This window comes from Anser brachyrhynchus (assembly GCF_964034855.1).
Source record: "Anser brachyrhynchus genome assembly, chromosome: 1".
NCBI classification, from domain to species: domain Eukaryota; kingdom Metazoa; phylum Chordata; class Aves; order Anseriformes; family Anatidae; genus Anser; species Anser brachyrhynchus.
Window position 1 is genome coordinate 132,865,713 of NC_137694.1, and position 27,997 is coordinate 132,893,709.

Below are 27,997 nucleotides of genomic sequence, written 5' to 3' on the forward strand. Positions count from 1 at the left end.
TTAGATCTGACCATTGAAAGCAAGAGAATTAATCTTATTTACATTTATAGCCTATTTCACATGCCTAAACACATGACCAAAACGTAAATGTATTGTCCATACTTAAAGCTCTTAGCTCACCTGAATAAATTTCAAGTCACAAATAATGAAACTAAAACTGGTGCACACATATAGGCATATTAAAGAACTGACCTTAAAGAATCTATAAGCTTATCCAAGTCTTTCACTTTTAAAGAACACACTGAATCCTCAACTTACTCTATGTATTTGAGGGAGATTTTCTGAGTTTGCTTGGTGGTCACAGTTGCAATATACATCTGTAGTGCAGCCAACCGCAGGGCAATGTCGTATTTCAGTTCTGGTCCAAATCTTTCCTGAACCACATCATTACAGCTCTGCCAAAGAACCAGTAGAGGGAGTTTCAAGTTCAAAAATCTTGTATTAAAATTTTATATATATATATATATATATATATATATATATATATTTAATGACCATTGTGTGAAGAGTAACCCTGAACCCAGAAACAGGACCATGTTGAAAGTAGAACTGCTGCTCTCAGAGATGTCAGATGCTCACCAGGATATGGGTACTTCTGGAGAACACAAGGACTTCTGCCAAAGAGCAGAAGCCATGAACATTTTGATCTAAGCTCTCTCTCCCTTCATCCTTTCCGAGGAAAACAGTAATCCCCTTTCATGAGTGTTGGGAGGGTACTAGGCTATCTGGACTCAGGACAGCAGAACTCTGCCTGGTGGGATGCCCGGGAGGAGAATCACATTGTTCTCACACCAGTTTTCTCATCCATTTTACTGGAAGTCCCTTTACAGACATCATTTCTGCCTGATATTATAGTACCAGAATTAAGTATAAACCATTATTTTGGCTTCACTGTTTTGTAAAGCCAAATATATTTTGGAAAGGCATCAAAGCCTCACTATTTGGCAGGACTTACGAAGGAAGGGAACTTTGCAGATGATGAAGATTTGCACATTCCCCAAGTGCACTGGCTTTATGCAGCAGAAACAAAACCCAGGACTTACTGTGGCCATACTTTTCTATCTGTGTATATACTGAATGCAACCAGCTTTTTATTCTCCGTTTTGCTAACAATGGCCATGCTTTCACTTACCTGTACATAGAGATATTCAAACGCAACTGGATCTCTTCTTAAAAGATCAATGGGATCCTTTGGGACAAAGCTAATCCTGAAAAGACATCTCATCTTATGTGAGCTTGGTCTCTGGGTCACCTAGGATAGTGCAATAATTATATCAGAGCATAGCAATCCTGTTTGTGCAAGAGTCCGTTGTCTCAGGCATTGATCCTGCTCCAGAGACGCATGGTAACAAGGGAAGTAATTCTTTCTAACAAAGTGCTTTTCTGTGGGCTCCTTAGTACATATTGCACATAAGAACATCATATATATAGTCTTCTGGAAAGAATTCTAGACTTACATAGGCATGACTGCCCAATATAACTCATTCTCAAAGCAGAGGAATTCATTCATTCAAACCCAGAGAGAAAGGACAGAAAAAACAGACCTTAATGGAAACCATTCAAGTGAATACAAAGTGAGTTGTACTTCCGCAGGACCAAAAGACTTATAAGCTAGAAGGGTGGTAAGGCTTCAGGGGAGAGGTCACATTTTACTTCTTAGTTTGATTGAGAATACCGATGAAGTACAGCTTGGCAGCTATTATTCTCACTTTCCCTTCATTGCTTCAATAAATTAGACAATTTGCCAGAAATTGTGTCTTTTCAGTTTTCCTGGTTTGTTCTGGATTAAGACACCTACCCCTAGACTTCTGACCAAGATAGACTTCTCCCAATACTTTAAAAGATCAAAAAGACTTCTTTGCTTGTTGGTCAGCAAAACACTTCGCTAAGAACATAACACAGTAATCTGGGTATTTTCACAAGGGACCGACACAGAGTGAATAAATAATTGGATGAAAGAGTAACAATCCAATAACTATTGTAAGTCATGGTCAGCAGCAATGTTATAATAGCAAATTAAAGAATTGCTGATTTTACAGGAACTTCAAAGAAGAAATTAATGTAGTTTATGTAGTTTATTCAATTAGGCTAATGTAATTAGAGAGTTAGTGTACTTTATAATCAACATCTTGAATTGATAAGATTATACTTACAAAAATCTCCAGTGGAGTCTCTGTCTTGAACTAACAATTTTCAGAATGTACATTTTTCTCACATTCTCTTTGACCCCGTTCCTAAGTATCTAGGCATACTCTGTATGTATAAATAAAAGCTCAAGATGGGATTTTCAAAAGCTCTCTGTGTTGGTTTGTTCTGATCCCTCTGATTTCAATGGGAATTTTATCAATTACTTCAAAGAGAGACAGCTAGGCCAGGAGAGCCAGCACTGAATATTCCTGGATATTGTGCATTCATTGGGAAGCTTGCACCCATGCAATAGGAACATTAACATGGCAAAGTCAAATGCTTAAAAGTTGGAAAATACTAGAAAGACCGCTATTGAGTAAACTTATTTCCTTCATATCACTACTCAGACTTGAGTTACATGAGCAAGGGAATTCTGGCATTTGTATTAAATTACTGTTCCCCTTCTCATTTAAAAATATATTTATACTTCTTTGAAAATTTAGGTAAAATGTAAAAAAAAAAAAAAAAAAGAAAAAACACCACAAAAACACAAATATTCTCCTGAAACACAGAAATAGCATGGAAAATTTCTGGCTAAACAGCTTGGCAAAAAGGATAAGCACCTAAAATCAGGGTTGTCTGCTGGGAATTGTGAAACAAACTCACCTCTAGTCAGAACTGGCTTGTCAGCAGCCTGATTTGCCTCCCTGATCTAACAAAGAAAGTCCTAACAGCATTTTCTGGGTCACAATTCATCATCATAGAAGTGAGATAATGTATCACTGCATAAACAAGCCAAACTTGGCTTCATCAGAAAGAGTATCATTTCCTGTTATCCAGATACAGATCTGTATAATCAGATGGGAATCAAAAATCAAAATGTATTTTTAAAAGGAATTTTGACAGACTGTCAAAAAAAAATTCTCTGAACTGTTACGATGGATTTCCCAGCTGTTGAGAACATTCATTAACTGCACCACATATGATATGAAAAATGGATTTGATAAATATTTTCTAGCTTTAAGTCTGATTTATAATGAACTTTAAAATACTTCTTAATGGCCCAGTGAAGCAATAAAATGTGATGTCTGTCCAACAGAAGAACAATTATTCTGTGAGAACTTGATTTTTACAACCACATCTAAATACTGCTACTATTTGATAGACTGTATCAAACTATAAATCTTGCAGTTAATTCACTTGACTAATTAGAAGGATGGACAGTTTACTGATTAACCAGTCTCATTAATATTTGTTTTCACATATAATTACACAAACCTGAGTTAGAGTCTCCTGTTCATGTAGCAAAAGGAGTTTTGTTCCAGATCCTTCAACCCTCTGCTCCAGCATCAGTGAAAAGTGTTCAATACACTTGATGGAAAGCTTTTCTTGCAGTGTTAAGATGACATCCTAATTAACAAAGGATTTATAAAATGTGCTTTAATTTATGAAAGCTTGGGACCGAGTTCTTCGCTGCCACGCATGCTGCACGTGCACAGCGCAGGGTGGAAGCCCAGTGGTTAAAGGGGAGGATGGTTGTGTTTCATGCATGTTCTGTAAAAGTATACAGGACAACACACACATTCACATGGGAAAAATCAGTGCCTTTATATTCAAACATCTCTAAGATGGTATCAGACATGCATGTGAAAAATACATACGTACTGTGAATGGATATCTTTCTATGCAGCTTAGCATGCAAATTATACTTGTGTGGCCCTTAAATTATCTCTCTCAGTCTCTCTGCAAATAAAACCCTTCCATGCGAAAATGAGAGAGGGTCTTGCTACTCTTCTCTTTACTTATTTTTGGGTCAGGTCCACCAAAGATACAAAAAGAATTTTAAGTTCAACATAAAAATTAAATGAATGGCCATTTTTTTTTTCTTTGAAGTTCACTTATAGATACTTGTGTTTAATGAACATACTTGAGTTTAAAACACTAAGAGGAAAGTCAACAATGATGATACCTGTGCCAAGCAGCAGCTCTAAATTTGGGGATCCTTTACATTTATAGTATAAAACCCATTTCTAAAGATTTTAAAAATATTTTTTCACATTGGTTTATGTCTAAGGGTAATCAGCTTGAGAACAACTGTTTCTAAAATAACAACTAAACAAATCTCAAAAAAACATTCAACCAATCTGTACTTTACTTTCATATAATGCTTTATAAATATACCTAGTATTATCTTCTGGCAAGGTATTTCTTGCTTTACTGACTGTAGTAACAAAAAGAAATATACAATAACCCATCACTTAAAAATAGTTTCACATTATCTTTGTGAAAAGATTAAAGCATTTTTATTCATTTACAAGATTTTTAGATATACATAAGCATCCAGATGGATAGGACTCACTAAGGAGATCATGATGAATTGTAATCCAAGTGTTTTAACATAATTTAGGAAGATTAATTGATCAATTACAGTGTGTTTATGGAAAATCAACACCAAATTGGTGGAAGGATGAAAAATGTATGTAGGAGGATGGGGCCAATTCTGTATGCTGTAAAGAATAAAAGACAGTATTAATGCATTGCAAGTAACCACTCTAAATAATGGAGGTTAATATTACATTGTTTTGACTAATGGGGAATTTATTGCTTATACATTAAATCTACTTTTATTTACACTCCTAAACTATGCTCAAAGACAAGGGACATAACAGTAACAGGAAGAAACATAATACTGAAAGTAATATTGTAAAAGCAGGTAATAAGGCACTATAATGGCACTGTCTGCTGCAAGCTGTCTTTAAAATATGATGGTAAAGCACATAGGCACTGAATTACCAGACTGATTTTTTGCTAACCTGTCTAGTCTTATCTTATAACCTAGAATCAGCCCAGGTGTTGCCTGCCAGCAGTAAGGAAAGTGAGGACTGCTGGTGAGCCACCAGTTGCACCTGCATTGTTAAGTGGTGACTTACTGGACTACTAGGGGCAGGAAAAAATGTGTTTGCCTTTACTCAAGTGGGGCATGTCTCCTTCACCTCAATTTAAGAAAAGCAGCAGAACCCACAACCACCCATCCATAATTAGCAATATGCACACACATTCTTGCAAGAACGTGTAATATATAGCTGTACAGGTTATGGAAGATATAATTGCCTGAATTAAATGAAAAGAAAATTATTCCTACAAACAGGCAGAATGACTAAGGTCAAAGTAGGCTCACAACATCATTACAGCTAATCGCTGAGCCCATGCGGGTATCTTTGCAAATGAGTGCAGGTTAGGTATGTGGTCTTGCAGTACGTGACACAGCCATGACAGAACTACCAAAAACCCATGTAATGTGATGGCCAAAGACTGTTCTTCAGAGGCAAAATATCCTGGAACAGGTTGGTTGGTTTTATGCTCATAGAATAAAATACTGGAAAGTAGGCTTGTGGGCCTTAGAAGGTACAGAAACCTTAGTATCTACATGAAGCATGTCTCCTAATTCTTCACCCAACCAAATTCTGAAATGGGCTGAAGAATGTCAGTATCTCACAGCTGTACAGTGGAGGCTGTTATCCATTCCTTGGATTTCAACTACACCTTAGGGATAGACATGAACTATAAACAAACTTGCAGCCCACTCTTACATGTAACCTCAATATCCATTTTGCCCTTTCACCTGCTGACCGGAATAAATGTCCCTGTGTTGACCTTAGTAAATTGCTTTCCTTGCAGTTCCAATTGATTAGGCATACTGTTTAATCAATCACAGTGAGAAGAAAAGCAGCCTTTCCTCAAACGTGCATAGCTTTATAATCCTTAAAAGCCAGAAAAAGTTGGCACTGCAGCTGAAAATTGCATTCCCAGCCTTTGCTGCTCATTCCCACCCAAACATCTCCCTTGTCTCAGTCTCACAAGATGCACGCTACCATGCAGTGACCTAGATTTGGTAACCGATCTGGGTTAAAACTAGCTCACCCAAACAAAATTCTTGAGAGAATAGTATCATGCCCAACAGTGCTAACCTTGCTGCTTACTACGCTACTCCAAGGCACTCACAGAGAGCGATGACTGGTTTAGGAACCTACATGAAAGAGTGTCACAGACACTCCCCAGCAGCCTTGATTGCATGCAAGGGCTTCACCACTTTCTTTCTCTGTATGAAAAGTGTTATGGAAAGTATAGAGGACATTACACTGAGACGAGCAGTATATCACCAACATAACCCTACAAAATCCCATCCCAAGTTCACTGGATGACAAGCTAGATGATATTCAATTAGCAACCAACATCTTAATCTGACTTTTGCTGACAAATCATACTCCTTTTTGGCAGTGTATCAAAACTGTAGGTCCATGTAATTTTAATTGGGTTCTAGTCACATTAAAATGATCACTTCTACTTTTTCTTCACTGACAATGCAACACATTTTTAACAGTAGAAAAATGGACCAAAACCTCATTATTTCTTAATCCAGCCCCAATTAAATACACCAGCAATTTTGTTCTTAAAGCATTCAAAGTAAATTATATTTACTGAAGGTCTTGTTTAAGCAGCGTTCTTGGCATTGCATGCCAAGGTACATCTAACCTACCTTTATTGAAGTGCTGCAGTCAAAACGGAAAGATTTGGTTTGTCCATTTTCCAGATACACCTTCAGAACATTTGGCATGAAAAGAAGTGAATTGTCCTTAACTGTTTCCTGCCAAGCAAATTAGTGAATCATATTACAACACGTAAGAAAGGAAATCAAACTGCTGTTCTATAAAAAAGGACATAATTCAGATGTAAAGGTAACAACTGAAGATGAGTTTATTGGCTTAAACTAATAGCAGAATTAGCAATGTCCTGCAAGTGTGTAGTCATACTTGTTACAGCTGTACTTTATAGGTCTCATTCCTGGAAAAAAATAATTGTTCACTTACATTTCATGCCTGACTTGGAATATTATCTTTTCCTAAGTACTGTTTCTCTGACAATAAATGCTACCTCTGATGTCGAAATATTTTCAACAAAACAGAAAAATACATTACTGTTTCTCTGAACACAGTGAGCTATTTAGTGCCTTTACGAAACAGGAACTGCAGATTCATTAGAAAAAATTATAAAAAAAAGATGTTTTGCATTCTCTTTATAGATGTTGTAAGTGGCTATACCTGTCATCATTTAAGAAGAGTAACATTTAATACTGCTACTTAATCATGACAACTCATAAGAAGGATAGTAAAATAAACAGGAAAAAGGAACGGAAAAGGCTTTTTTTTCTTTTTTTTTAAGTAAAAACTGCTTTTGAAAAAATGCAGTATCATTTTCAGTTTGGAAGAGAGTTGGATAAAGACATCAGTGGGGAATGATGTTCAGTTAAATTATGAAAATGAGCCAGGAGTTCATGTCTGGGGAGGAGTTCAGTGCCTCTCAAAGGGAGGCTGACTGCCTGAGGGCCGGAAACAAGTTCAGGTAGGTAAAACAAATTTTAAAGAGGTTTGTAAGGTAGTGTTGATCTGTTTTCCTGAATAGTGTTAACGTGTTTTCCTGACATGCTACTTTCCTTGAGTTTATGGTTTTCCTGTTATAAAATTGCCCTGGGAAAAAAACAAAAAACAAAAAAAAGCAAGCATTATAAGGACTATAAAGAAAGACATATATGTGCCATCACCACAAAATGCCTTCACTATCATTTTAATTTTATTTTAAGAAGGGATATTTTTTTCACAATATTATGGGCACCATGGACTTTGAAAACAGACCTCCCTGAAACTTCAGAAACAGAAAAACCATTCCCTTCACAAGCCTTTCACTCCTGTTCCTACCATGTTCCTACCACTTTCCAGCCTTGTGGCATACCTTTGGATGAAATGCTCAGTCCTTCCTGAACATAAATAGTTGAACACTCACCGACACCTGGCCATTGATTATTACTTCTTCTGAGAAGCGCACTTTGACAGGATTGGACTTCAATCTTGCCTTTTTTGCAGCACTAATAAAAGCTGATTTAGGAGACTGGAAGGGAAAATGATGACAAAATATATCACACACTTTCAAGTTAAAACCTATCTTTTTCATTTTTTCACATTTTTGATACATTGGGAACTCCATGCATACAGCAACACTTTGCAGACTGTTCACTGAAGAATGGAAATGCAGTTGAACCGTAATGCTTCTTGAGATAATACATATGTACATACATACAAGGAGTCCGTGATATACTTCATGTTCTGAAAGTTATCCCACAGTCAGACTGGAGAGATGAGAAGGGCTCTCAGTGCACATTCAAATTCCGTGTAGTGCTCTCATGATGATTGCTGTGAACCAAACTAACTTTCTTCTTTGACCTGACTTTAATTTACTACATTGGAATCACCTGAGATCCAAGTGTTCAGCCCTTGGAAAAAAAAACCTCTCCGCATGGAGGAGTTTGACTAACAACTGGGCTAGCAGAGCCATTTTTTGTATATTTACAGTAAAAAGGATTTTTGTTTTCAGCAATAGAATCAAAGCAGTTTTATTCTCAGGTCAGTTATGAATACAGGCCTTCTGGCATTGCCCAACTCCATTACCATCATAATGGGCAACGGAAGAAATTCTAGCTTGGCTGAAAATCACTGGGTTCCTTGGCACCAGGTTTTGGTGTATTTGTTTCAGTAAGATATGAACTAGGTATTTCAAAATCTTTTTCTGAACTTCTGAGGAGTGGCCTTATTAGTTCTGGATACTGGAAATACTAACTCAATACTAACTATGAAAAACTAGTGCAGGCATTAGTGGTGATGATCCTGGAATAACTTCCTATTATCAACGGAACATGACAGCAGTTCTTGTAAACATAGAAAGTCTTGTCACCATCATTCAAATTTTGACTTGACTAGCAATCTGCAGGAGTGATGGAGTAGTTCAAGGCCCCCTTGCTCTTCTCATCCCTTATCTCTGCTGAAACTGCTGAAAAAGTTTTGTTGTTGTTGTTATGAAGAAGCCGTTTGTCTAGAAACTGTCAGGAAGAAGTCTTTAGCTTATTTCTGTATGCCACTGATGTTAGCTACTACCATAGGCTCAGTATCAGCCATTGAACAAGCAATGAAAGATGCTACATTCTCCCATGAAATATCAGAGCTATCCAATAATTCCTGGAGTGCAAAACAGAACCAGGAATAAAATGAACAGTTCTTCATTTTTACTGTTCATTTTTACTTACCTCTTCTTTAATAACTATGACCATACATGTTTTTATCCAGCAAGAGTAAACGACAGAAAATTCAACCCCAATATCAAACCAAGTTCAGTTTCCAAAACCAGTGCTAAAAATGCAGGACGCCAGAAGATTAGAAACACCAACAGGAGAAAAAAAAAAAGTTAAAAAAGTTTAAAAAAGCTAATGCTTCAGGATGGGGGGCCAAAAAAAACACACAATACACTTCTTCAACAAGAAGGGACAACACAAATGCTGAAGTAGAGTGCATACATATTGTACTTTAAAGATGAATTCCTAGAAAGACACAGTATACAGTAATACCATGATTAATATAATTGTACACACGCCTTGTCTGATTTCCCTCCCTCCCATACAGTCCCTTTCAGTGTGTAAGGGGTATATTCTATATGACATCAAAGTAATGGACTGCACCCTATCCATTCCCGCTGTCATGGGACAGTACGGCTATCGGAGTGGGCTGACTGGCTCTCCCTTGCAAGGGCAAGGGAAAAATGAGTGGCTTTCACTTGCTGGTCTTGCTGGAAGGGGGTTTTTACAGCTGTTCACTCTTATTGCAGATGAGTCACTAGCCTGGCTTCTCTTTACAGGCAGACTGACAAATTTTCTTCCAGATTCTGGCAGGTTTATTCCCATAGAGCAAATATGGCAAACCAGTACATGGTGTTGTCATCCTTTCCTCTACAACCTCACTTGCGGGGTGCCCAGACACTTATATTATTGCAAAATTGTGATAGCCCAAAAGGACCAAAAGGTTTAAACATACGTGCATTCCAGGCCATGAGGTTTAATGTACACTGTTGCACAGCCAGGGGAGCGCATCGTGGCTGGGTATGAAATGTGCAGCTTTTCTCCCTTCTCAATTATGCTCCTACTTCCTTCTTCACACGGAAAAGGGGCTGGGACTCAGGCCCTTTCTGGGTAAGCTTGAAAGCTGGTTGCTTGCTAAAAACCTTTGGATTGTGAAGCAGGGAGTGTAAGAAAAGCTCAAACAGCTGTGCCAAGTACTTAGGGGAGTGTGGGGGACATTCTGTGTTAGTTAGAGGTTTGTGTAGTATTACATCTTTTGCATTTAATTACACAATCTCATTGTCTCTGCATCAACTTGGCATTTGACATTTTCTCTTTGAGAAAGGAAGCATTTCTAAAAAGTGAGACAAATACCTAGGAAAACATTTCCTTTTGATTATTGAAACTTGCTTGTCTAACAAAACATCAGCAAAATAGTGTGCTGCTCTATTATATTTTAATGCCTTTGGATTTGTTGGTGAAGAATGCTATCAATTAATGATTCTCACAGTGCCATGTTCATTTGTTTCTGATACTGTCTTTTAGCCAAATGGAAGCCATTATCCTCAGTTAATGACCTTAAGCAGGAGGTGTTTACACTAATGCAGAACATTTATCACTGCAAGTAAAGTATTTGCATTGTCACAGACAAAAACAGCTTAATTAGAGTGACTTTTGCAAAATGAGGGGACACATTTTAACAAGGAGTCAAAATACTTCAAAAAAAAGACAAACTTCACAATATGTAACCTAAGCAGCGTTTCCTGTAAAAAGTTCAAATTTATCACAAATTTCAATAATTTTTACTTGTTTACACAGAGCTCAGCAAAAATTCAGCTGATCATTTCAACACTCTTTAGAGAAACTGCTAACGAGAGACGAAGCGCTGCATAGAGGTTTGCTTTCAGGAAATGACAGTGAAGACTGAGAGCCTCCTTTAAATGCTGCTTACTGGGGAGAACAATGTATGGGTATCCCATCAGCAGGGTCAAAACATGAGAAATTACTATAACAAGAGCAGACTTTCTGGAAGGCTTTTTAAAGAACTCCTTTCTTTTATTTTTATTTTTTTATTTTTCAGAATTCAAAATTAGATCTTATATTTGACAGCAGCATTATAGCAGGTCATTTTTGGAGAGCTGTTTGCAACAACACCCTTCATTTTGAGGGAAACTGTTTTTCAATGAAAATAAGAATGTCTAGTATTTTGTTCACTTTCGCAGGTAAACTGTGATTTGGGGAAGATTCCAGGTGAAATAGTCTTTATTTGCTGAAAAAGCCCCTTTGAGTGCTCTTGCTGGTAAAGGTGCTGCAACAATGAAACCTTTACTCGTGCTCAGGAAATAGAAGGATTGAGCACTTAGAAGGAGATAGTGTAGTACTGAGCTACCATAAAGAAATCAACATGGCAGCTGCATGGGGCAGTCCTAAAGGTGAAGGGAAAACCTGCTTCTTGACAATGAGTGTCAAATCAGACATTCAAATCAGAAATAAGGTAGTTTTAAATAGCCGCAGACTACATACACAATCAATTTTAAGCTTGTTACCTAAAATTAGTCACTAGTTTAATATGAAATACTGTATTTCTTAGGAAATGGGGAAAAATTGCATGACTGCAAAAATGTGTTGACTTTTTGGTCCATCTCTAAAGGCAATTATGTGAAACAAACATTAGCAAGCAAATAATATGTGAATAAGAGGAAGTATTAAATTCATTAAGTGGAACAGTACATAATGCCCAAAGGCAAACTAAAAACCACCATTCATAGCTGTGAGGAAGGCTGAAACAACAACACTTGCTCACAAGAGTATTGTAGAAGAGCAGATAGGGACATGTATGTAATAATGTTGAGAAGTTTTACTATGTAGTAATTTGTTATCACCACAGGCCACTGACAGATCACCATCAGGAGTATTTCTTTCTTAAACTCTAGGCACAAATTCAATTGCTGAAATAATGGTCAGATTTGGGTTCTTTCTTAAAAAAAATGTTGTTGTTGTTATCCCTAAACAATGTGATCTATCAGGGACAATCATATTTTACCATTTGCATTATTTACATTTTACTATTGTTTGATGATAATCACCATCTGATCTTTAGTCTCATACAGTTGTAACATATAGCTGCAATGTAGAGATCAGCCAAATCTTACTTTAATCTAGTCATTGCAAAAATTCAACCAGCTACATCAACATTAAATGACAGCCTGGTTTTCTCTGTCCCAAATACCATGGGTAAAACCACAGATCTGATTCAGGCTTTGTGAACATGTAGACATCAAAACTCATTTCACGACTAGATGGGCCTGAACCACCTATTTCTGCATTTACAAAATGTGGAGATCCTATGAGAAATTCCCTCCATTGGCCTTTTTGGATACTGCCCTACAATTCTTCAAGGAGAAAGACCTTTGGGAATGAAAGAAGCCTTCACACCATACAAACCCAAGCATTAAAAAAAGACAAAGTGCTTGATAATGCACCAGAGATGGTAGAAAGGCCTAATGAAGAGGTAAAAGAGACCTAATGGCAACTGTGGGGGAGAAAAACAGGAAGAAAGAACTAGAAAGAGAAAGGGGTGGACAGACTGAGGGGGGAAGGGGCTTTCATTTTGCTGAAACAACATGGAAGTTCACACAGAATTTTCTCATAGTCTTCACTGCTAAACAGACTGCATATTTTGTACAACTACACTCCATAAAAATTCATATAGCCATAGAAGAGGCCTTCTGGAAGAAAGGACAGAAGCAATAGTGCTCACTGGGATTTATGCTACAAAAACATGAAAGATGAAAAGGTTGTGCAGCACAGTTCTCACATGAGAAGAGTCTAGTTCAAACAACAAAGCTGTTGGGAAGTGGCCATGTATCAGTACTAGTATCAGTGGCCTGTACATATAGGAGTCAACACAGTGATAGTGGTTGTCAGTAGCCACACCATGATCCTTTGAGTGTAGAGTTAAAGATATGTATGGAACTGACTATACTAAAAAAGCTCATATGGAAGATATACACTAGCTAAGGTATTAAGGATGACTGTGAAAAATGCTATTATGTGAACATTAAAAAAGAGAGTCATCATTTTCACACTGTCTTCACAACTTCAAGTAGTCAAGTACTGTCCTGTTCAACATGCTCACATCTATCTTCTAAATGCTTCCTAAAACTACACCTTGGTATTCTTTCTCACTTTAGATTTTGAAGTCTTTGGGACGGACCTGTTTCTCTTTTATACCCTTCTTTGCAGCAACGATAGTAGATATGGTAGTTGTTCCTATTACGCGACTCCATATGGCAAAGCAGCATGAAAAGTACTGTGAGACTCAATACAATGTTGCCACAATCATTACAAGTCAGAAATAAGTGTTATTGACATTTTTTCTGTAAACATTTTGTCTCAGACATGTAACTATGTTATAAAAAAAAGCATCTCTTTCAAACAAAGGTAAAACAAAAAAAAATCCCCAAATCTTATCCTTTTCTCATTCCAGAACTTATGCACAGTAAAGTTGTCATAGACTTCAGTTGTGCCTGGACTGTATCCAAGAAATTTAAGAGATTAATCATGAAAGCAACCTATCAGATTATCTGTAGGTATAAAATCTGAAGAGATAACAAAACAGGCAAGTTATTTGTTTTGAGTAATGCTTAAAACTTAATAAACCACCAATCAGAACAGTCCTCTTACAGAATAAAATTGTCAGAAATGATAATCAAATGTCATAATTTCAAAAATCTAAACTTTAAACTGCTTCAACTGCTTCATCTGTTCAGCCACCTTCTTATGAGCAGCAGTGATATTAACATAGGAGAGATTTGTAGATTGTTGGAAGGAACAAGATAGTCTAATGTCTTGGTTTGGTCCTAATTAAATTAAATTTTAAAGAGTTTAAGCATTAAACAAAACTGAATGCACTTAAGCAAAAATGATCTGCAAAAGCTTTCAAAAAGAACTAAGTGAGCTACAGAGTACTATAAATCTAAATTACTTCTACTTTCACCTGCAATCATAAAGAATGGTTACTTGAAAGCATGAAAACAAAACACTCTAAATAGCGCAAATAAAAACAATTAAGAAACAGCACTCCTGTAATCCATCTTGGCAGATAGTTTTCATGCAATGATAGAAACAAAAAGGTTCATCATCATGAAGAGAGTTAGTTGAAATGTTTCTAAAGATGTATTTCTGCCAAGAATGGCGAAGAGGTTCAGTCTTTATTTAAAAATTCTTACTTTTCCTTTGTCTGGTTTCTACTTCATCTTTCCAGTTTTATGGGCAAAAGAGTAGAAGGAAAGAGGGAGGGAGAAAAAAATAAAGAAAAGGGGAAAACAATTTTATCATAATTTTTGAAGACAAATATTGTTTCCAAACTGTGAGACAAAATATATTTGCCAAAGGACCCACTGCACCCACTACATCTGCTTCCTGCACAGAAGACCACAACAGGTAAGCAACCAGAGTACAGCAGTACTTAGGATGGAGAGCCTAATGATGAACATCACATAACAGGCTCAGGCACTACTAATGGTGTCATTGAGGCAGTATGACATCCAGCATGAGCCAGATACTCAGGGTGACTCAAGAGTCCCCAGGAAACTTTGGAGCCTTGTATAAACTGACCCTGTACTGCTTCAGAGGTCAAACTTAGCTGGACACACTGGCAGCATCTCAGCTGGTCCCAATCCCACAGCACACTTTCATTTCCACTGCAAGATAACTTTGGCTTGAAAGTGGTGAGGGAAAGATGCTACGAACCAACATGGCCCTGGTCTGGACATGTAGGTAAACACAATAGGTGTGGGGAAAAATGAAGATCTGCCTGGTGCAACAGTCCTGCAGCTGAGGCTAACACCCACTAAGACCGTGCCGTTGAAGCATCCCGACTTTGGAATAAAAATGAATCAATTAAAGCCAGCACTGATATGAATACATCTGCTGTTCTGTGGGCATTCTCAGGGAGACAATCTTCATACCTACATGAGATAAAACTTCCATCACCCCCAAAAACACGAGTGCCTCATCTGCAGAGGTAGAGCTGTGGGACTCTAACAGACCTACCAGAGAGGGGCAACCCAACTACATTTATAAGCTGGGCACATGAGCCCAAATGGCTGACACAACAGCAAATGTCATTCAGTGGCTTAGTGACATCTGGAGGAGGCTTAGTTATTGATTAGCATTAGGTGCTATGTATGAGAGGAGCAGATTCAGCCTTGTCAGTCCTCAAACAGGGCTTGGACCCAAAGAGATGGGAAGATATCAGGTCATGATGTAACTTCTTCTACAGGTCAAATGCTGGAAGAAGACTGCACCTTCTCCACTGAACATGGCGTGCACAGTTCATTTAGGTTTCAACTTCCATTACATTCACTACATACGGGCTTGCCCTCACACGAGCATCACAGCAACAGGCCACAACACCTCAAAGGTATGCTGCCCACTTCTAAGGGCTACATATAACCAGCACTAAATCATAAGCCTTTTTGTCACCAGACATTTAAAGAAAAGAATGAAACCTGTCAACAGATAAAATAAGACAACCTGTATAAAAAAGGGAAGTGGGTGAGGATTTTTTTCCCCTGTATTATATACATTCCCCATAATCAAAACAACTGGCTGTAATACAGCTAGCTTTAAAAACAGTTACATTCTTTATTTAGCCAGGCAACACTGCTAGTGATCTTACTGCAGTGCAGCAGCCCCTGCCTTGTTTTGCTGGGGAGCACGTGCTTTTCCCCCACAATTTAGCTGCTGTGTGGACTGGCTTCTTGAAAGTGAAGCAATGACGATATGACCTCCTCTAAACTAGTCAGAAAGGCTAACCAGTAGTACAGGAGCCACACAGCAGTGATCAAATTGCATTTGTAAGATGTATGTTTTGGCAGTTTCATCAGATAAATTTGTTTTCATACTTTTCTGTCAAATCTGTTATTCTTGGGGAAAGGGATGCAATTATCACTTATTAATCAAAACGCTTGTGCATCAGGCTAGCAAAAAGGGAAGTGACTAGACCTGTTGAATTTGAAATCACTACTGATCCATCGTTGAGCCCCCACTGTGGTCTACAAAGTGTGTGTGGTTGTGCATGGATGTATGAAGGGAAGAGAGAGAGGTGCTCCATCCCCTGACTTAGCTTCACTCCTTTTTCATCTGACCTTCTTCAATGATGGGTTTGAGCTGAAGGGCCATAAACCCACTTCCACAAACCATTAAGTGAGGTGCAAAGGCATGTCCCATCAGCCAGCTGACAGGTGGGCTGCAACTGCTCCCAGTTCCTTCCAGCCAGCCTCATGTGATTGCCTTTCTGCCTCTCCTCTCCCCTCATCTCCACACGCTCTGCCCTGGAGATGTATGCAGAGCCCTCCATTGCACAAGGTATAACCAGTTTGATACTGAAGTGCAAGTCTGTGGAACTGAGGCAGAATTACAAAAAGAACACAAGCTGCAACAGGTTTAGAAGAGGGGCAGCCCTGTGCTGCACCTCCCCTGTCCCTCGCTCCACTGGTGGGGACTCCTCGGCCCTAGACAAAGCCCTGCCTGAGCTCTGCCCATTGCTGCAGGCACCACCTTCCACCAGCCAACAGCCAAAGGCAGCGCCGTGCCCACTCCCCACTTCCACGTCAGGCTCATGAGGGATGAGCAGTTTCCATTTGACAGAGACAGAAGCAATGCGGCGGAGGGGACTTGGCCCAGGCCATCTCCCAAACCTCAGAAGATGCTGGAAGCAGAACTCAGCATCCCCCTCTGTGCATTCTCCTGGCAGGAGTTTAACAATGCTGTTACTATTTAACTTGCTAATATATTCTGCGGTATGCAGTAACGCAGTCCGAGACACCACCTTTAAGAGACACAGCCCTTATCTCACTTATTTCTTTTTATTGCACAGATGAGGTAAAGACAGACAGAATATAGGCAGAGAAAAAGCTGCTATGTTGCTAGGAAACTAATTCAGAAAACACTACAGATACTTACAGGGTAAGGTTGAACAACAGTAAGGAGGATTGATTCTTTGCAGCTTCTATAAAAAGAAAAAAGAAGTAAAATCAAGTAAAGGTTCATACGTTTATGCACTACACATAACCAGCTTATCTTTCTAATGGAGAAAACTGCATTAATATGGCAAAATGTTTATTACAATCACATATCAGAGAATTACAGCGATGAATACCAAAATAACAATGAATATTAAAAATAACTTTTTTTTCCAATATAACAAACTGAATTAACTTAATTTTGCAGCTCATACTATAAAATATTTGCTCCATTAGAGACCTGCATACTCCAATAATGATTTTCCCTAATAAGAATGGAATAACATTTGATTAATTCTATCAATGCAGTATCTATAGACTACACATTTATTTTGCCTACTTTACAAACAAAATTAATTTTTTATATCATCTACTTCTTGTACACTTAATGCAAAATTTATCTGAAGATAGCTGTGTTTTCAGAACAAGAATGAGGACAAAATTTAGCCCCAGACTCTTCTCTAGCTCACCTTTAAAATCAGTAGATGAAGATTACTATTTGGTGAATATCTCAGTTAGAATTTTTAGTTTTTTCTACTAAGTTGCTAAATAAAGGTTCTTCTTTAAAATTGAACAGCTCTTATTTAGGAAGAAATGAGTGAATGGAGAAGAAATCAGCAGCTCTCAATCCCTTCCCCCCCCCCCCCCCCCCCCAAAGAGAAAAACTTATTAGGAAACTTGATAAGATCAAATGGTCTAGACAAATGACAAATACATACATATTTTGTCTATTGATGGGCAGTTCAGACTCATGGATAACTGGGGAAAAGTAAGGGCAAAGTGGAATAATGAGGAAAAAATGCCAATCACAGTCAATATCTATTGTGTTACATTATTGGACAGAGGGCTTCTGAGGGCAATATTAGCTGTGAAAAAGTCGGGTGCCATTTTGTTGAGATGGAGTTGATTTTCTGTTAGTTTTACTACTTTCAAACACATTTAATTGCTTATTTATGTGACTTATTGCTAGGCTAACTGAAGTACAACTGATTTGGCATGCCTGAACTGTTCAACAGTACAAACTAAAATAAATCACACTGCATTGGTCTTACTCAGTGTCACCTTATACTGTATATTCACACCATTGATGTGCCATTTAAAAGGCAAAAAGCAAGGAAAATGGAGGAGAATCTACAAGCCCAGTTGAAAAACTGGTCTGGAAAAGGGGCATACTTGATAAAGTCATCTCATCTCTGAGAGCCAAGTGAGATAGCAAATTCTACCTCTGTCAAAGCCATCAGTCATGCGAGCAGCAAAGTTTGACCAAATATCCCCTAACTAAAGTAAAATTTCTAAAGCTTCAATTTTTACTCCTCGTATTAGATATTTGTATCATTGCATGAAAAGAGTATAGAAAGGCTTTTCTAAAGAATGTATTGAAAGTTTGGGTTGCCTTTCTGTGCTCAGAACAACAGAAATAAAATTAGGTTACAAAGTTAAAATACTGTACTGAGGAGCTACATGTGGTGAAAATTGAATAATCTGCCACAAAATAAAATTATTTTGTCCCCTTTATATATAATCATAAATACTTTAAGGAATTTCCCACGATTAATTTTTATTTTAATAAAACATTCCAAAGTTAAGCTCCAGAAATGACTTATTCAATCATGAAACAGCTTTTATTTACAGTGTTCATATATGTGAATGTTTACATTCTGTTTTTAAGATCTGTAAGCTACTGATAGCAGTTTTGGAAATCTCTGCAATTATTCTTTATCATTCTCCATTGTTATTCTTGAAGATTTTATAGCTCATAGTCTAAAAGTAGCAATCTCCATTCTGTTTTGCTTAACAACAGGATTCCCTCTACTTTCTTCTGTTCTACCTACCATACTTTTGGGATTCTGAAAATACATTATAAGAAATGTAATTTATTTCACAAATCTCACAGTTGCATCTATACTGTCCACTTCTATCCAATTTGTCACTGCCATATTAATCTAGGCATATGTGTAGATGTAAAAGTACAGAGGGTTGTTAGCTACAGGATAAACCACATCCCTGGGATAAGTACTCCATGCCCAACTGTCCTCTTCAATTACTTTCAACACACTGATTTATGTTTCTTATGAAAAGCGAGATTACTTGCATGGTCTACCTCCTGTTGATCAGTTAGTTACCCTAGAGAGTCACCTTTATGAAAGAAAATCAACTTCTAATGAAAATGTTTTTCAGCTGTTCATTACTCTTGGATCAAACCAAGTGCCAGTGTAGGCAGCATTCAGCCTAGACTAACAAGATTTTTAAGCCAACGGGTCATCATATTAAAATTTATTTTGGGTATAAGACTTGCTTACAGGGTAATCACTTGCATTGGGAGGATGCTAGACCTCAGAACATTCACTCAACATTTGAGTCTATAATAAGGCCATTCAGAGTATCTGGAATCATGTATGTTACATATACACAAAGCAGCTGTCAAGCACCATTTATAGCCCTTTCATCATCAGACAAAACTTTTTATATAAAACACATATAACATACAAAACACAGCACAGTTACAAGATAAATACATATTTAATCTGCAGCATTTTGATCTGCAGTACTCAGCCATGACTGCACCACCCATTCTAAAACCTTCTAAACCCATGATAACAAAACTTCACACCACTTTCTACTTCCATTATTGTTAGAAAATCATATATACCTAAATGATAATCCTTGCATTGCACCGGAGACTCTCCATTGTGACACATATTGTTTCTAACACAACACGGGAAAAACAATGGAACCAGTGACCATGTACTGTGCTCTGTAAGTTTTACAGCTTAAATGTATGTGTAAATATGTATGTTCATATTGACAGCAGAACACACAAACAGCTTAGACTGAATTACACAAACCAGGTATATCACCACACTTAAGCTACTTCTTCTAAGCAACTTTGGAAAGATAGTGGCAAAAACTAAAGGAACAACTGCAGTCTTACTTCCCCTCTGAATTGGCTTTTCCGCTTTCAACAATCTGACTAAAGTAAAAGAAAATAGATATGCATATATTTAACCTAAATATTATTTTTCTAAATTTAGACTCTTGTCTACGTATTGTTTTCGAAGCCAAACTTACTCAAGACCAATGATATGCAATTCCAAGCTTTCACAAGACCTGTGGACTTTCTGGGTGCCCTACTATCTGACCAGCTAACAACAATGCAAAAATAAGTTACCATCATGTTTCTTTCATTTCCTGACATTAGAATCAAATGGTGAGAACAAGGCTAAAATATCAAAATCGCAAAGGGAATTTCAGTGATTCATCTATTTGTGCTTTCCAGGGCCCTGCACAGTGATTGTATTTGTCCATTCTGCCTACTCATTACAGATACTCAGGCTGCAACACCGAGAGAATATAGATGGTTTGAGAAACAAATTACAGCACATTATAAAGGTTAAAGTTGTATTACTAAGTATCAAGCATCTCAGACTACATGAGGCGTTAACATTCTGCTACAATACCAGCCATTGACTTTGACTTTGAACTTGCAGGTGGAAATTACTGTCTCTCTTCTGCTTCCCTTTGAGCTTGAAGTGGGGAAGGAGAGTGGGAAGGAGGGGGGCGAAGGAAATGTGGGGAGAGTGGGGAAATTCCCAGTATCTGAACCATATGGAACAAGTGTTTCTGTTCTTTGCATGTGTCCTGCAGCAAATAGGGGTATACCAGGTTTCTCTCCCAGTGAAGATGTACACAATAGAAACCGACATATAATAAATAGTATAATTTACAGGGAATGTAATTTAAGAAAAAATCTAAAACTTGTTTTGAAATGCTATCCTTTTTCTTTGCTATTTCTGGACCCTCTGCTGTGCTTTGGGTCTTACTATTGATGAGAAAGGTCTGAATTTCACAATTATGGAGTAGGATGCCATGATTTGCAGTATGTTTCACACTATGTTTTTAAAGTAAGGAAAGGGATGCAAGCAAGTCAAAAACTAACTACAGAATGTGTCAGGTTACCTGAAATACCATATTCAAAGCTAAGGAAAGTAGAACTTATCTCAACCTAGTATCTAAGCTAGAGAAGAATTATTCAGCATTTGAATGTCTTTCATTATTTTGAAGACTAAGGCAGTAATAATGAACAAAAGACTTTTCATGAGAAAACTAAAGTCACTCTATTGTAGTACATTAGGAATGATTTCAAAAGGATCATTTTGATTTGAGCTGTATATACATTTTTACATAAAACCTGTTCTCTTTACAGTAGTTATCTTCACCTGAGGGAGCTCCAAATTTCACTTCTCCAGACTTCTGTCACGTGCAATGGCTCCTGTGGAAGTTTGCCAGAGGTATGCCTGAATTTACCTCCAGGGCTAGAGATTTCTACTGGAGGGAACTTGGTGGGACACAGTAGACTTGTCTTAGCCTTGTGCTTCTTCATTCTTTGCTTTTATCGCACAGCCCCCCCCCCCCCCCCCCCCAGTGTGCCTCCAGGTCTTTCAATGGTGCCAACCCCCCTGGGTGGTCTGGGGAACCTTGTCAAGTTGGGGAACAAACTTGTATTCATTGAAACCCATGAAACAATGCAGAGGAATGGAGGAAAGAGGCTTTAAGAAGAAGATAATGTCTTTCCTGAGGCTATTTTTTGTCACAGGAGAGGCAGCATTGTGCAAACATAAACACACAGGCTAACATAGAACTCCTCCAGCACACATCATGGTGTGTATGGTTCTTCTCTCTCCATTTCCGAAGGCAACACAGCAGCACGCAAACTACAGGCAACGTTTCCATGATTCAATAGCTTCTAATTAAGAAGTACAATTAAAAAACAAAACACAAAACAACAAAAAAAATGTACTACTGTGGGAAGACTGCTTCTGGCCTCTGGATTACATGAACCCATAGATGAACGCTATTTAGTAGCAGGCGAAGAATCTGACCTCTCAAACCCTAAGCAGATGGTATTTTCCAGACAAATTTTATGAGTGACAATGGGATTTCAGTCTGTGGCCACCCAGCTGGCTGCACTGACCTCTGGGGAGTCTCTCTGAAGACCCTGTACACAGCTAGAGATGGGCATTGCTGCCATCATGAAGGCAAGGCAGGGTGTGCCATGCATGGCATTGCATCTCCAACGCCATCTCAGAGAACAATTGCAGGAGTGCAGCAGGCAAGAAAAGTAGCAAGAGGCTCATGAAGTAATGTGTGCTACCATAAAGGATGAGGTGTGGAGTTCAAGTTCGGGGAGGTAGGGTAATGCTGAATGGTGTATGGATAGAGGAAATGGAACATGAAGCCAAGGTCTTGCTTTGAGGGTGGTAGTGGACACATGGGGAACAACACAGGAAATGGATGGGAGCATCAGGTTAGACTCTTTTCTCCAGGGACGACAGTCTACAGAAGTGAAGACCATGGTGTTCAGGTCTTATTTCTGGAGATAGGAAGAGTGCATTGGAGTCCCTGATTTCAGAAAGCAGAGGGATCATGCTCACATTTGGAAAGCTGGCAGCGGCATCTTCCGCCACTGTTAATGGCAGTACCTGCCCTTAGCCTCACAGTCAATGCAGGGAAATACTCTTGACAATCAAGCAATGTCAACTTGTGAACTCTTGAATCCAGTGATTTAATTTGAATAACTCTGCTGCTTCACAAAATCCTTAAAAATTAAGTCTGCCATTAAATATGTGAGGACTTTCAGTGCCAGAAGCGATCCACACAAGGATCTGGGAATTTTACAGCATTTCAGTTTGAGTGTCTGAGTCCTAAAAACTGCAAGAAATGATCGCTTGAAATGAAGATTGCTGTATAAAGTAAAAAAAAAAAAAAAAAAAAAAAAAAGAAAAGGTATAAGCACAGGATTATTCCTGCACTGCAAGATCAAACAGCAGCAGAAACTCAGCTGAGAGAAAAGATACTCTGATTCTAACAGAAATAACTTCAATAATAGCATACAGAAAATTACTGTCAAAGCAAATTGCATTTTATATAAATGTTCTTTCTTTTAAAGGTCTGGCATGGTGTGAAAGTCAACCTTTAAAATTGTCACAGTCTGCAGCTGGCACTAATTGGAACCCTTGTTGGCTGTCTCCATAAGGGGCCAAGAAGCAAGCGTGTCTGCAGGCTGAATTATGCTTGCTGTCTCTGACAGAAGTGGTCCCTTCAGATCAGGGCTGTGGCATGCTGGTGGGGTTTCATACAGGAGATGCCATTTTAGATGCCTCTGCTGTAAAGGCTTCAAGAATAAAAAAGACTCCTGCTCTCTAAGGTTGTTCATCTGCCAAGCTTTCACATGTACCAAATTCACTGTTTTCTCCTATATTAGCACTGTGGCAAGGAAAACCCTATGAAGAGGAAGTTCTCGAATTTCAGTGATTTATGAAGACCTATATACAACTCTAGCCAAAATACTCCTCCCATCCACAAACACCCAAAGTCATCTAGTTGCTAATATTCTCAAGTATAAGGTTATAATTTTTGTAACTGAGTTACCAAAATGTTAGTCAAACAGTAAATACCTGTGTACACTGTACAAGACTGCCGTGGTAAAACTGCTTGGAAATTGAAACAGCAGCACTACAGTGCTGTCTAACTACTGAGTAATGCCACTTGCAATTCTTTACCAGACAGTGCCTCACTTGCTCCTTCTTATTACACCAGTCTTCAATTAATTCTGGAGTGCAATTAATTCTGGAGTGCAACTCTGAATATCAGCAACACGCAGAAAACCCTACAGTGACCGGGCCTTCCTTCGGCGGCTGTTTTCCTACTTGGATAGAGACAAGACAGTCTCACTCAGGCCCTGACCTTGAGGTGGAGTAGAGAACTTATTAGGAGTTATTAGCTCTGCAGTTTCCTACTCCAACAGAATCATTATTTGCTTATTTTGGCCACTGGAAAAAGAGGGAGCCAGATGGGTATGTATGTATATCTGATGGAAGGAGACTTTTACCAAGTCAGACTGTTAGCATGTTACCACCACACGACCATAGCATAAATTACTTTATGCAGCGTGAAAATGTTATACTCCCAAGGAGAAAAACACAGAGTTTAGTCCCCTATTAATTAATTGTTCAGCTGTCCTCTTCTAATTAGACTTTCTGCACATTAGTTTTAAAGGATCAAAGACAGATAAAGTAGGATAATATTGGTCTCTCAGGTCACTCACCCAGGCCAATGTTTCAGTGCTAGTTTTCCTACCATTAACTGCCAAAGTGGCTTTGAGGAAAAGTTAATTCTCAAAGTGCAATAAACACAGCACAATATAAACCAGCCCCAGGATGGCTCATGTTTATGAGACATCTTTAGGGATGATGTTATGGAGATACTAAACAATACTTTCAAAGTAAAATATTTACAGAATGGGGTGGTCTCACTACAGACAGAGATGCATGGCTGCCCACTGCACTCAGGTACATTACATCCATGTAGTTGATTTGGTGACATTTATCCTTTGCAGTAATATACTTATGGAGGACTTCCAGGAACTTGGGCTTTACTGAAACGCTGAGGTTGCACAGCAAAATGCACAGAATGATAAATTCTAACCATTCAACAAAATCCAAACCAATGCTGATGTGAAAGATATATGCTCTGAAACAATGGCATGAGCTCATATACTGATTCTCCAGCGCAGCCACCAGGGATGTAGCAATGATTACAAAATCTAGTCCAACTGTTCTGTCATTTTCTAATTTCAGCTTCCAAAACCGGAGCCATCATGAATTTGTAACATGGTCACAGCAAAATCTAATTTGAAAAATGTTAAATATAATCAGAACAGTCTTCTGATTTTCTAAACTTTTGTAAATACATCTGAATGCTCCACTGGAACCAGAATTCATTTACCTGGGACAGAGAAAGAAAAATGCTGGAACACCTTGAGTGCTCTTCTTATGGATCCCAGATGTTCCTCTGCTTTATCTGAACTAGATTAAGGGGGCTTTCTAGTGTGGTACAGAATTTTCAGCAGTTGATTATACATTTTGATCCAGTCACACAGGCATTTGAATTTCTACTTCAACAGTGGAAACAGATGAAATAATGAAAGTTAAAGGACTGAAGGAAATGATGAGGTAACTTTCCAAGCCATGAAAATCGGTGTTATTCCATTCACTTATCACAGTGCAAAAGAGAGGTTAACAATTTGGTCTAGCAATTGAAAATGATGTTTCAGAGAGAAAATCTCATTCATATAATTCACATAAAGAAGTCTTGTTGGTTCCATTTTTCTTTTTATCTTTCAGAGATGCAATGTAAATTCACACTTAGGAGATTAATTCTCTTTTCAAATAATTTTAATGTTTCTTTTAGCAGACAGTATGTTATGAACAATCATCCCTTGATTTTATTTTTTCCCTCTAGTCTCACTGAAGTGGACCTCTCATGCTCCATGGGAAGGGACAATTTTGATTTCATCGATGCTAGGCTACTTCTCTTCATTACAGGTGTCAGAGCAGCATGCTTAAGATGAGGACATCTTGACAATGGAAACAAAGAATAAAAGAGAAATAACAATTTTCTCAATAGTCACAGAAAATGGGAAAAAAAAATCAGTAGCAAAAGACCAGCAGCTCTGGTCATGGTTTGACAATACACTAAATGAGACTTTCTGTGCCTGATTGAAAAAAATGCGGCCACTTGGTACACATATCTGGACACTGCGTGTGTGAACACTGTCTATCAGTTCCGGCAGATTCAGAAACTCCGATAGCTCAAACTTCAAATAAAGAAGGTATAGTCTTTCTTTCAGCAAATATCATAAAGTTAGCAAAGAAGCCAACAAAAGCTTCATGGCACATCTAACAGCTAATTTCACAGAAATGCTACTATATGTGCAGGTTATACTCACTTTAAAACTCCACTGGTGATCAAATGAGCAAGGAGCAGCTCTGCTACCATTAACCATGAAACCAAAGCTAGACTGACAAGTGGCTGCTTATGGCCACAATGACATGAATGGATATGCAGACAAGTCACTTGCTCTTATCAGTCACATCATCTTATGGAACCAGGCAAAGCAGTGCTGCTGCCTTCAACAACAAAACCCTGCCTTGAGTGGAGAACTTCTTTGCCTACCAAGTCTTGACAAAAGATAAGCAGTTCATTTACTGATATTAATATAATGCAAATATTATTTTATGATTGTTTCTACTCTCTGAGCAATCTCCCTCTACTCTGATTTTGTCATTAGTGGACATATTTCATACAGAGGGTAGACTTATAGTATATCCTGATGCAGCATTTTGCATAGTGAAGTCCTGGTCAATGATACTAAGAGCTCAAAAAAAAAAAAAAAAGTAATTCATTAAAATACATTGTCTAATGCCAAACCCTTCAAATAAAAATTACAGTGGTGAATTTAAATAAATAATGGTATAAACTTGTTGATCCTTTGTGAGAAACAAAGAAATCATGCACTCTAAAAACATGTTGCAAAAAGAATTTGGAAATGAGGAAAAGAAATAAAAGACAGTTGAAGATGTCAGAAACTGAAGAGAAGTGACACCTATATCAATAAGAATGCAAAATAGATCTATATGAGTTACATATTAAAGAGGAGGAAAGATCACGAAAAATAAGAATAAAATCTTAAAGATATTTTTATTATGTGACAGATTAACCATAATCTTTTATGATCAGAGCTGCATTTTCATTTGTACTGAAAGCAACAGAAATCATGATAGCTGCCATTCATAATCTGTACTGCAATGGTATTTTCACTTTCAGTTTAGGGCATTGTGTATGTAGTAATGAAAGGTCACGTATTCATACACATCCTTCATCCCTGCAACTATTATATTTTTTGTTTTCCTTAATGCTTTTCACAAAGCAGAACATCAATTTTGCTGATTAAATGTTAACCTGAATCTATTAAATGCTTTAAGAGCATCTTGTTTTAGAGAGTTATCTGAGTTTTTATTAATAATACATAATATTTACATAGGGCTCTTTTGTGTCAGATGTCTTTCACAAACATTATCTTAGCTCTAAGTAATCCAGCCAATAAAGAAGAAGAAATTAAGAAGAGGAAGATGCATTCAGAAATGAGATAAAGCTCTTCAATTATGAGGAACATTGTATTTTCAAGCACTGTATGACATATTGTGCTCCATTCAATATTATTGTCTTTATTATTCTTCCTTAAGAAAAGAACATTCATTCAAAGAGTAAATGGTATTTTTCTTTCAGATGCCTGAACACTATCATTGTGGCTTTTAACTCTTATCTGCTTTTTGAGAACCAGACTATATGATACAATCTAAGAGCATCTTTTTTCTTTGCTATGTTACAAATTATTACGTTTTAAATAATTAAAGATTGATGGTGATAGTTTTAAGAATAATTGTTCCGTCAGAACAGGATTCATTTAATTCCTCATTAAGAAAAGTTTCAGTGGTCAGTGGCTGTTTTTCATGGGTTTTATTACTATTCCTTTATCTGCAAGGTTAGACAATTGATGGATACTGAGCTGCAGAGACTAATGCAGAATGATTTTTGCTTACTGAGTCTGGAATAGAAAAATTGGTTGGTCAGATGCCAAAGACATATCCATGTGCCACTGAAGCAGCATAAATCATGGCAAATATGATTTTATAATGATTTGGACAGGCAGCAAAAGAGCCTACTCTTCTGAAGCTACCACGCACATTACAGAGTAATTCACACAGCAGTAGCCCTGATGTGCAAACCGCTTGACTGTATTTGTGTCCTCACACATTATTTAATATATAGACTCTGATATGAGGAGAAACTGAGTCAAAATTGTTGACAGCCAGTTAACTACTTGTTTTATTAAATTGTAGCATTTATTGAAAAGTACTGCCATGATTATATGTGAAACACCCAGAATGTGTAAAATTCAAAGGTTCTCCCCTCTTTTAAAAAAAACAAACAAACAAAAAAAAGGACCATTTATTTATTTATTGTGTTACAATCAATAAGACATGGCTTTAAAAATCTGTTT

General features: G+C 37.7%; 1 protein-coding gene across 6 annotated transcripts in view; it reads right to left on the bottom strand.

Moving 5' to 3' along the window:
* The window catches only part of FRMPD4 (FERM and PDZ domain containing 4), a 314,212-nt gene that overhangs the window by 15,732 nt on the left and 270,483 nt on the right, over window positions 1-27,997 (bottom strand). For all 6 annotated transcript variants that reach the window (XM_080554742.1, XM_080554744.1, XM_080554743.1 and 3 more), the window contains 6 exons: window positions 17,036-17,081; window positions 7,966-8,070; window positions 6,665-6,772; window positions 3,406-3,537; window positions 1,133-1,252; window positions 259-395 (listed from right to left, as the gene is read on the bottom strand). In XM_080554742.1, coding sequence (XP_080410868.1) covers window positions 259-395; window positions 1,133-1,252; window positions 3,406-3,537; window positions 6,665-6,772; window positions 7,966-8,070; window positions 17,036-17,081 — 648 coding nt within the window. The remainder of the gene's footprint in view (window positions 1-258; window positions 396-1,132; window positions 1,253-3,405; window positions 3,538-6,664; window positions 6,773-7,965; window positions 8,071-17,035; window positions 17,082-27,997) is intronic.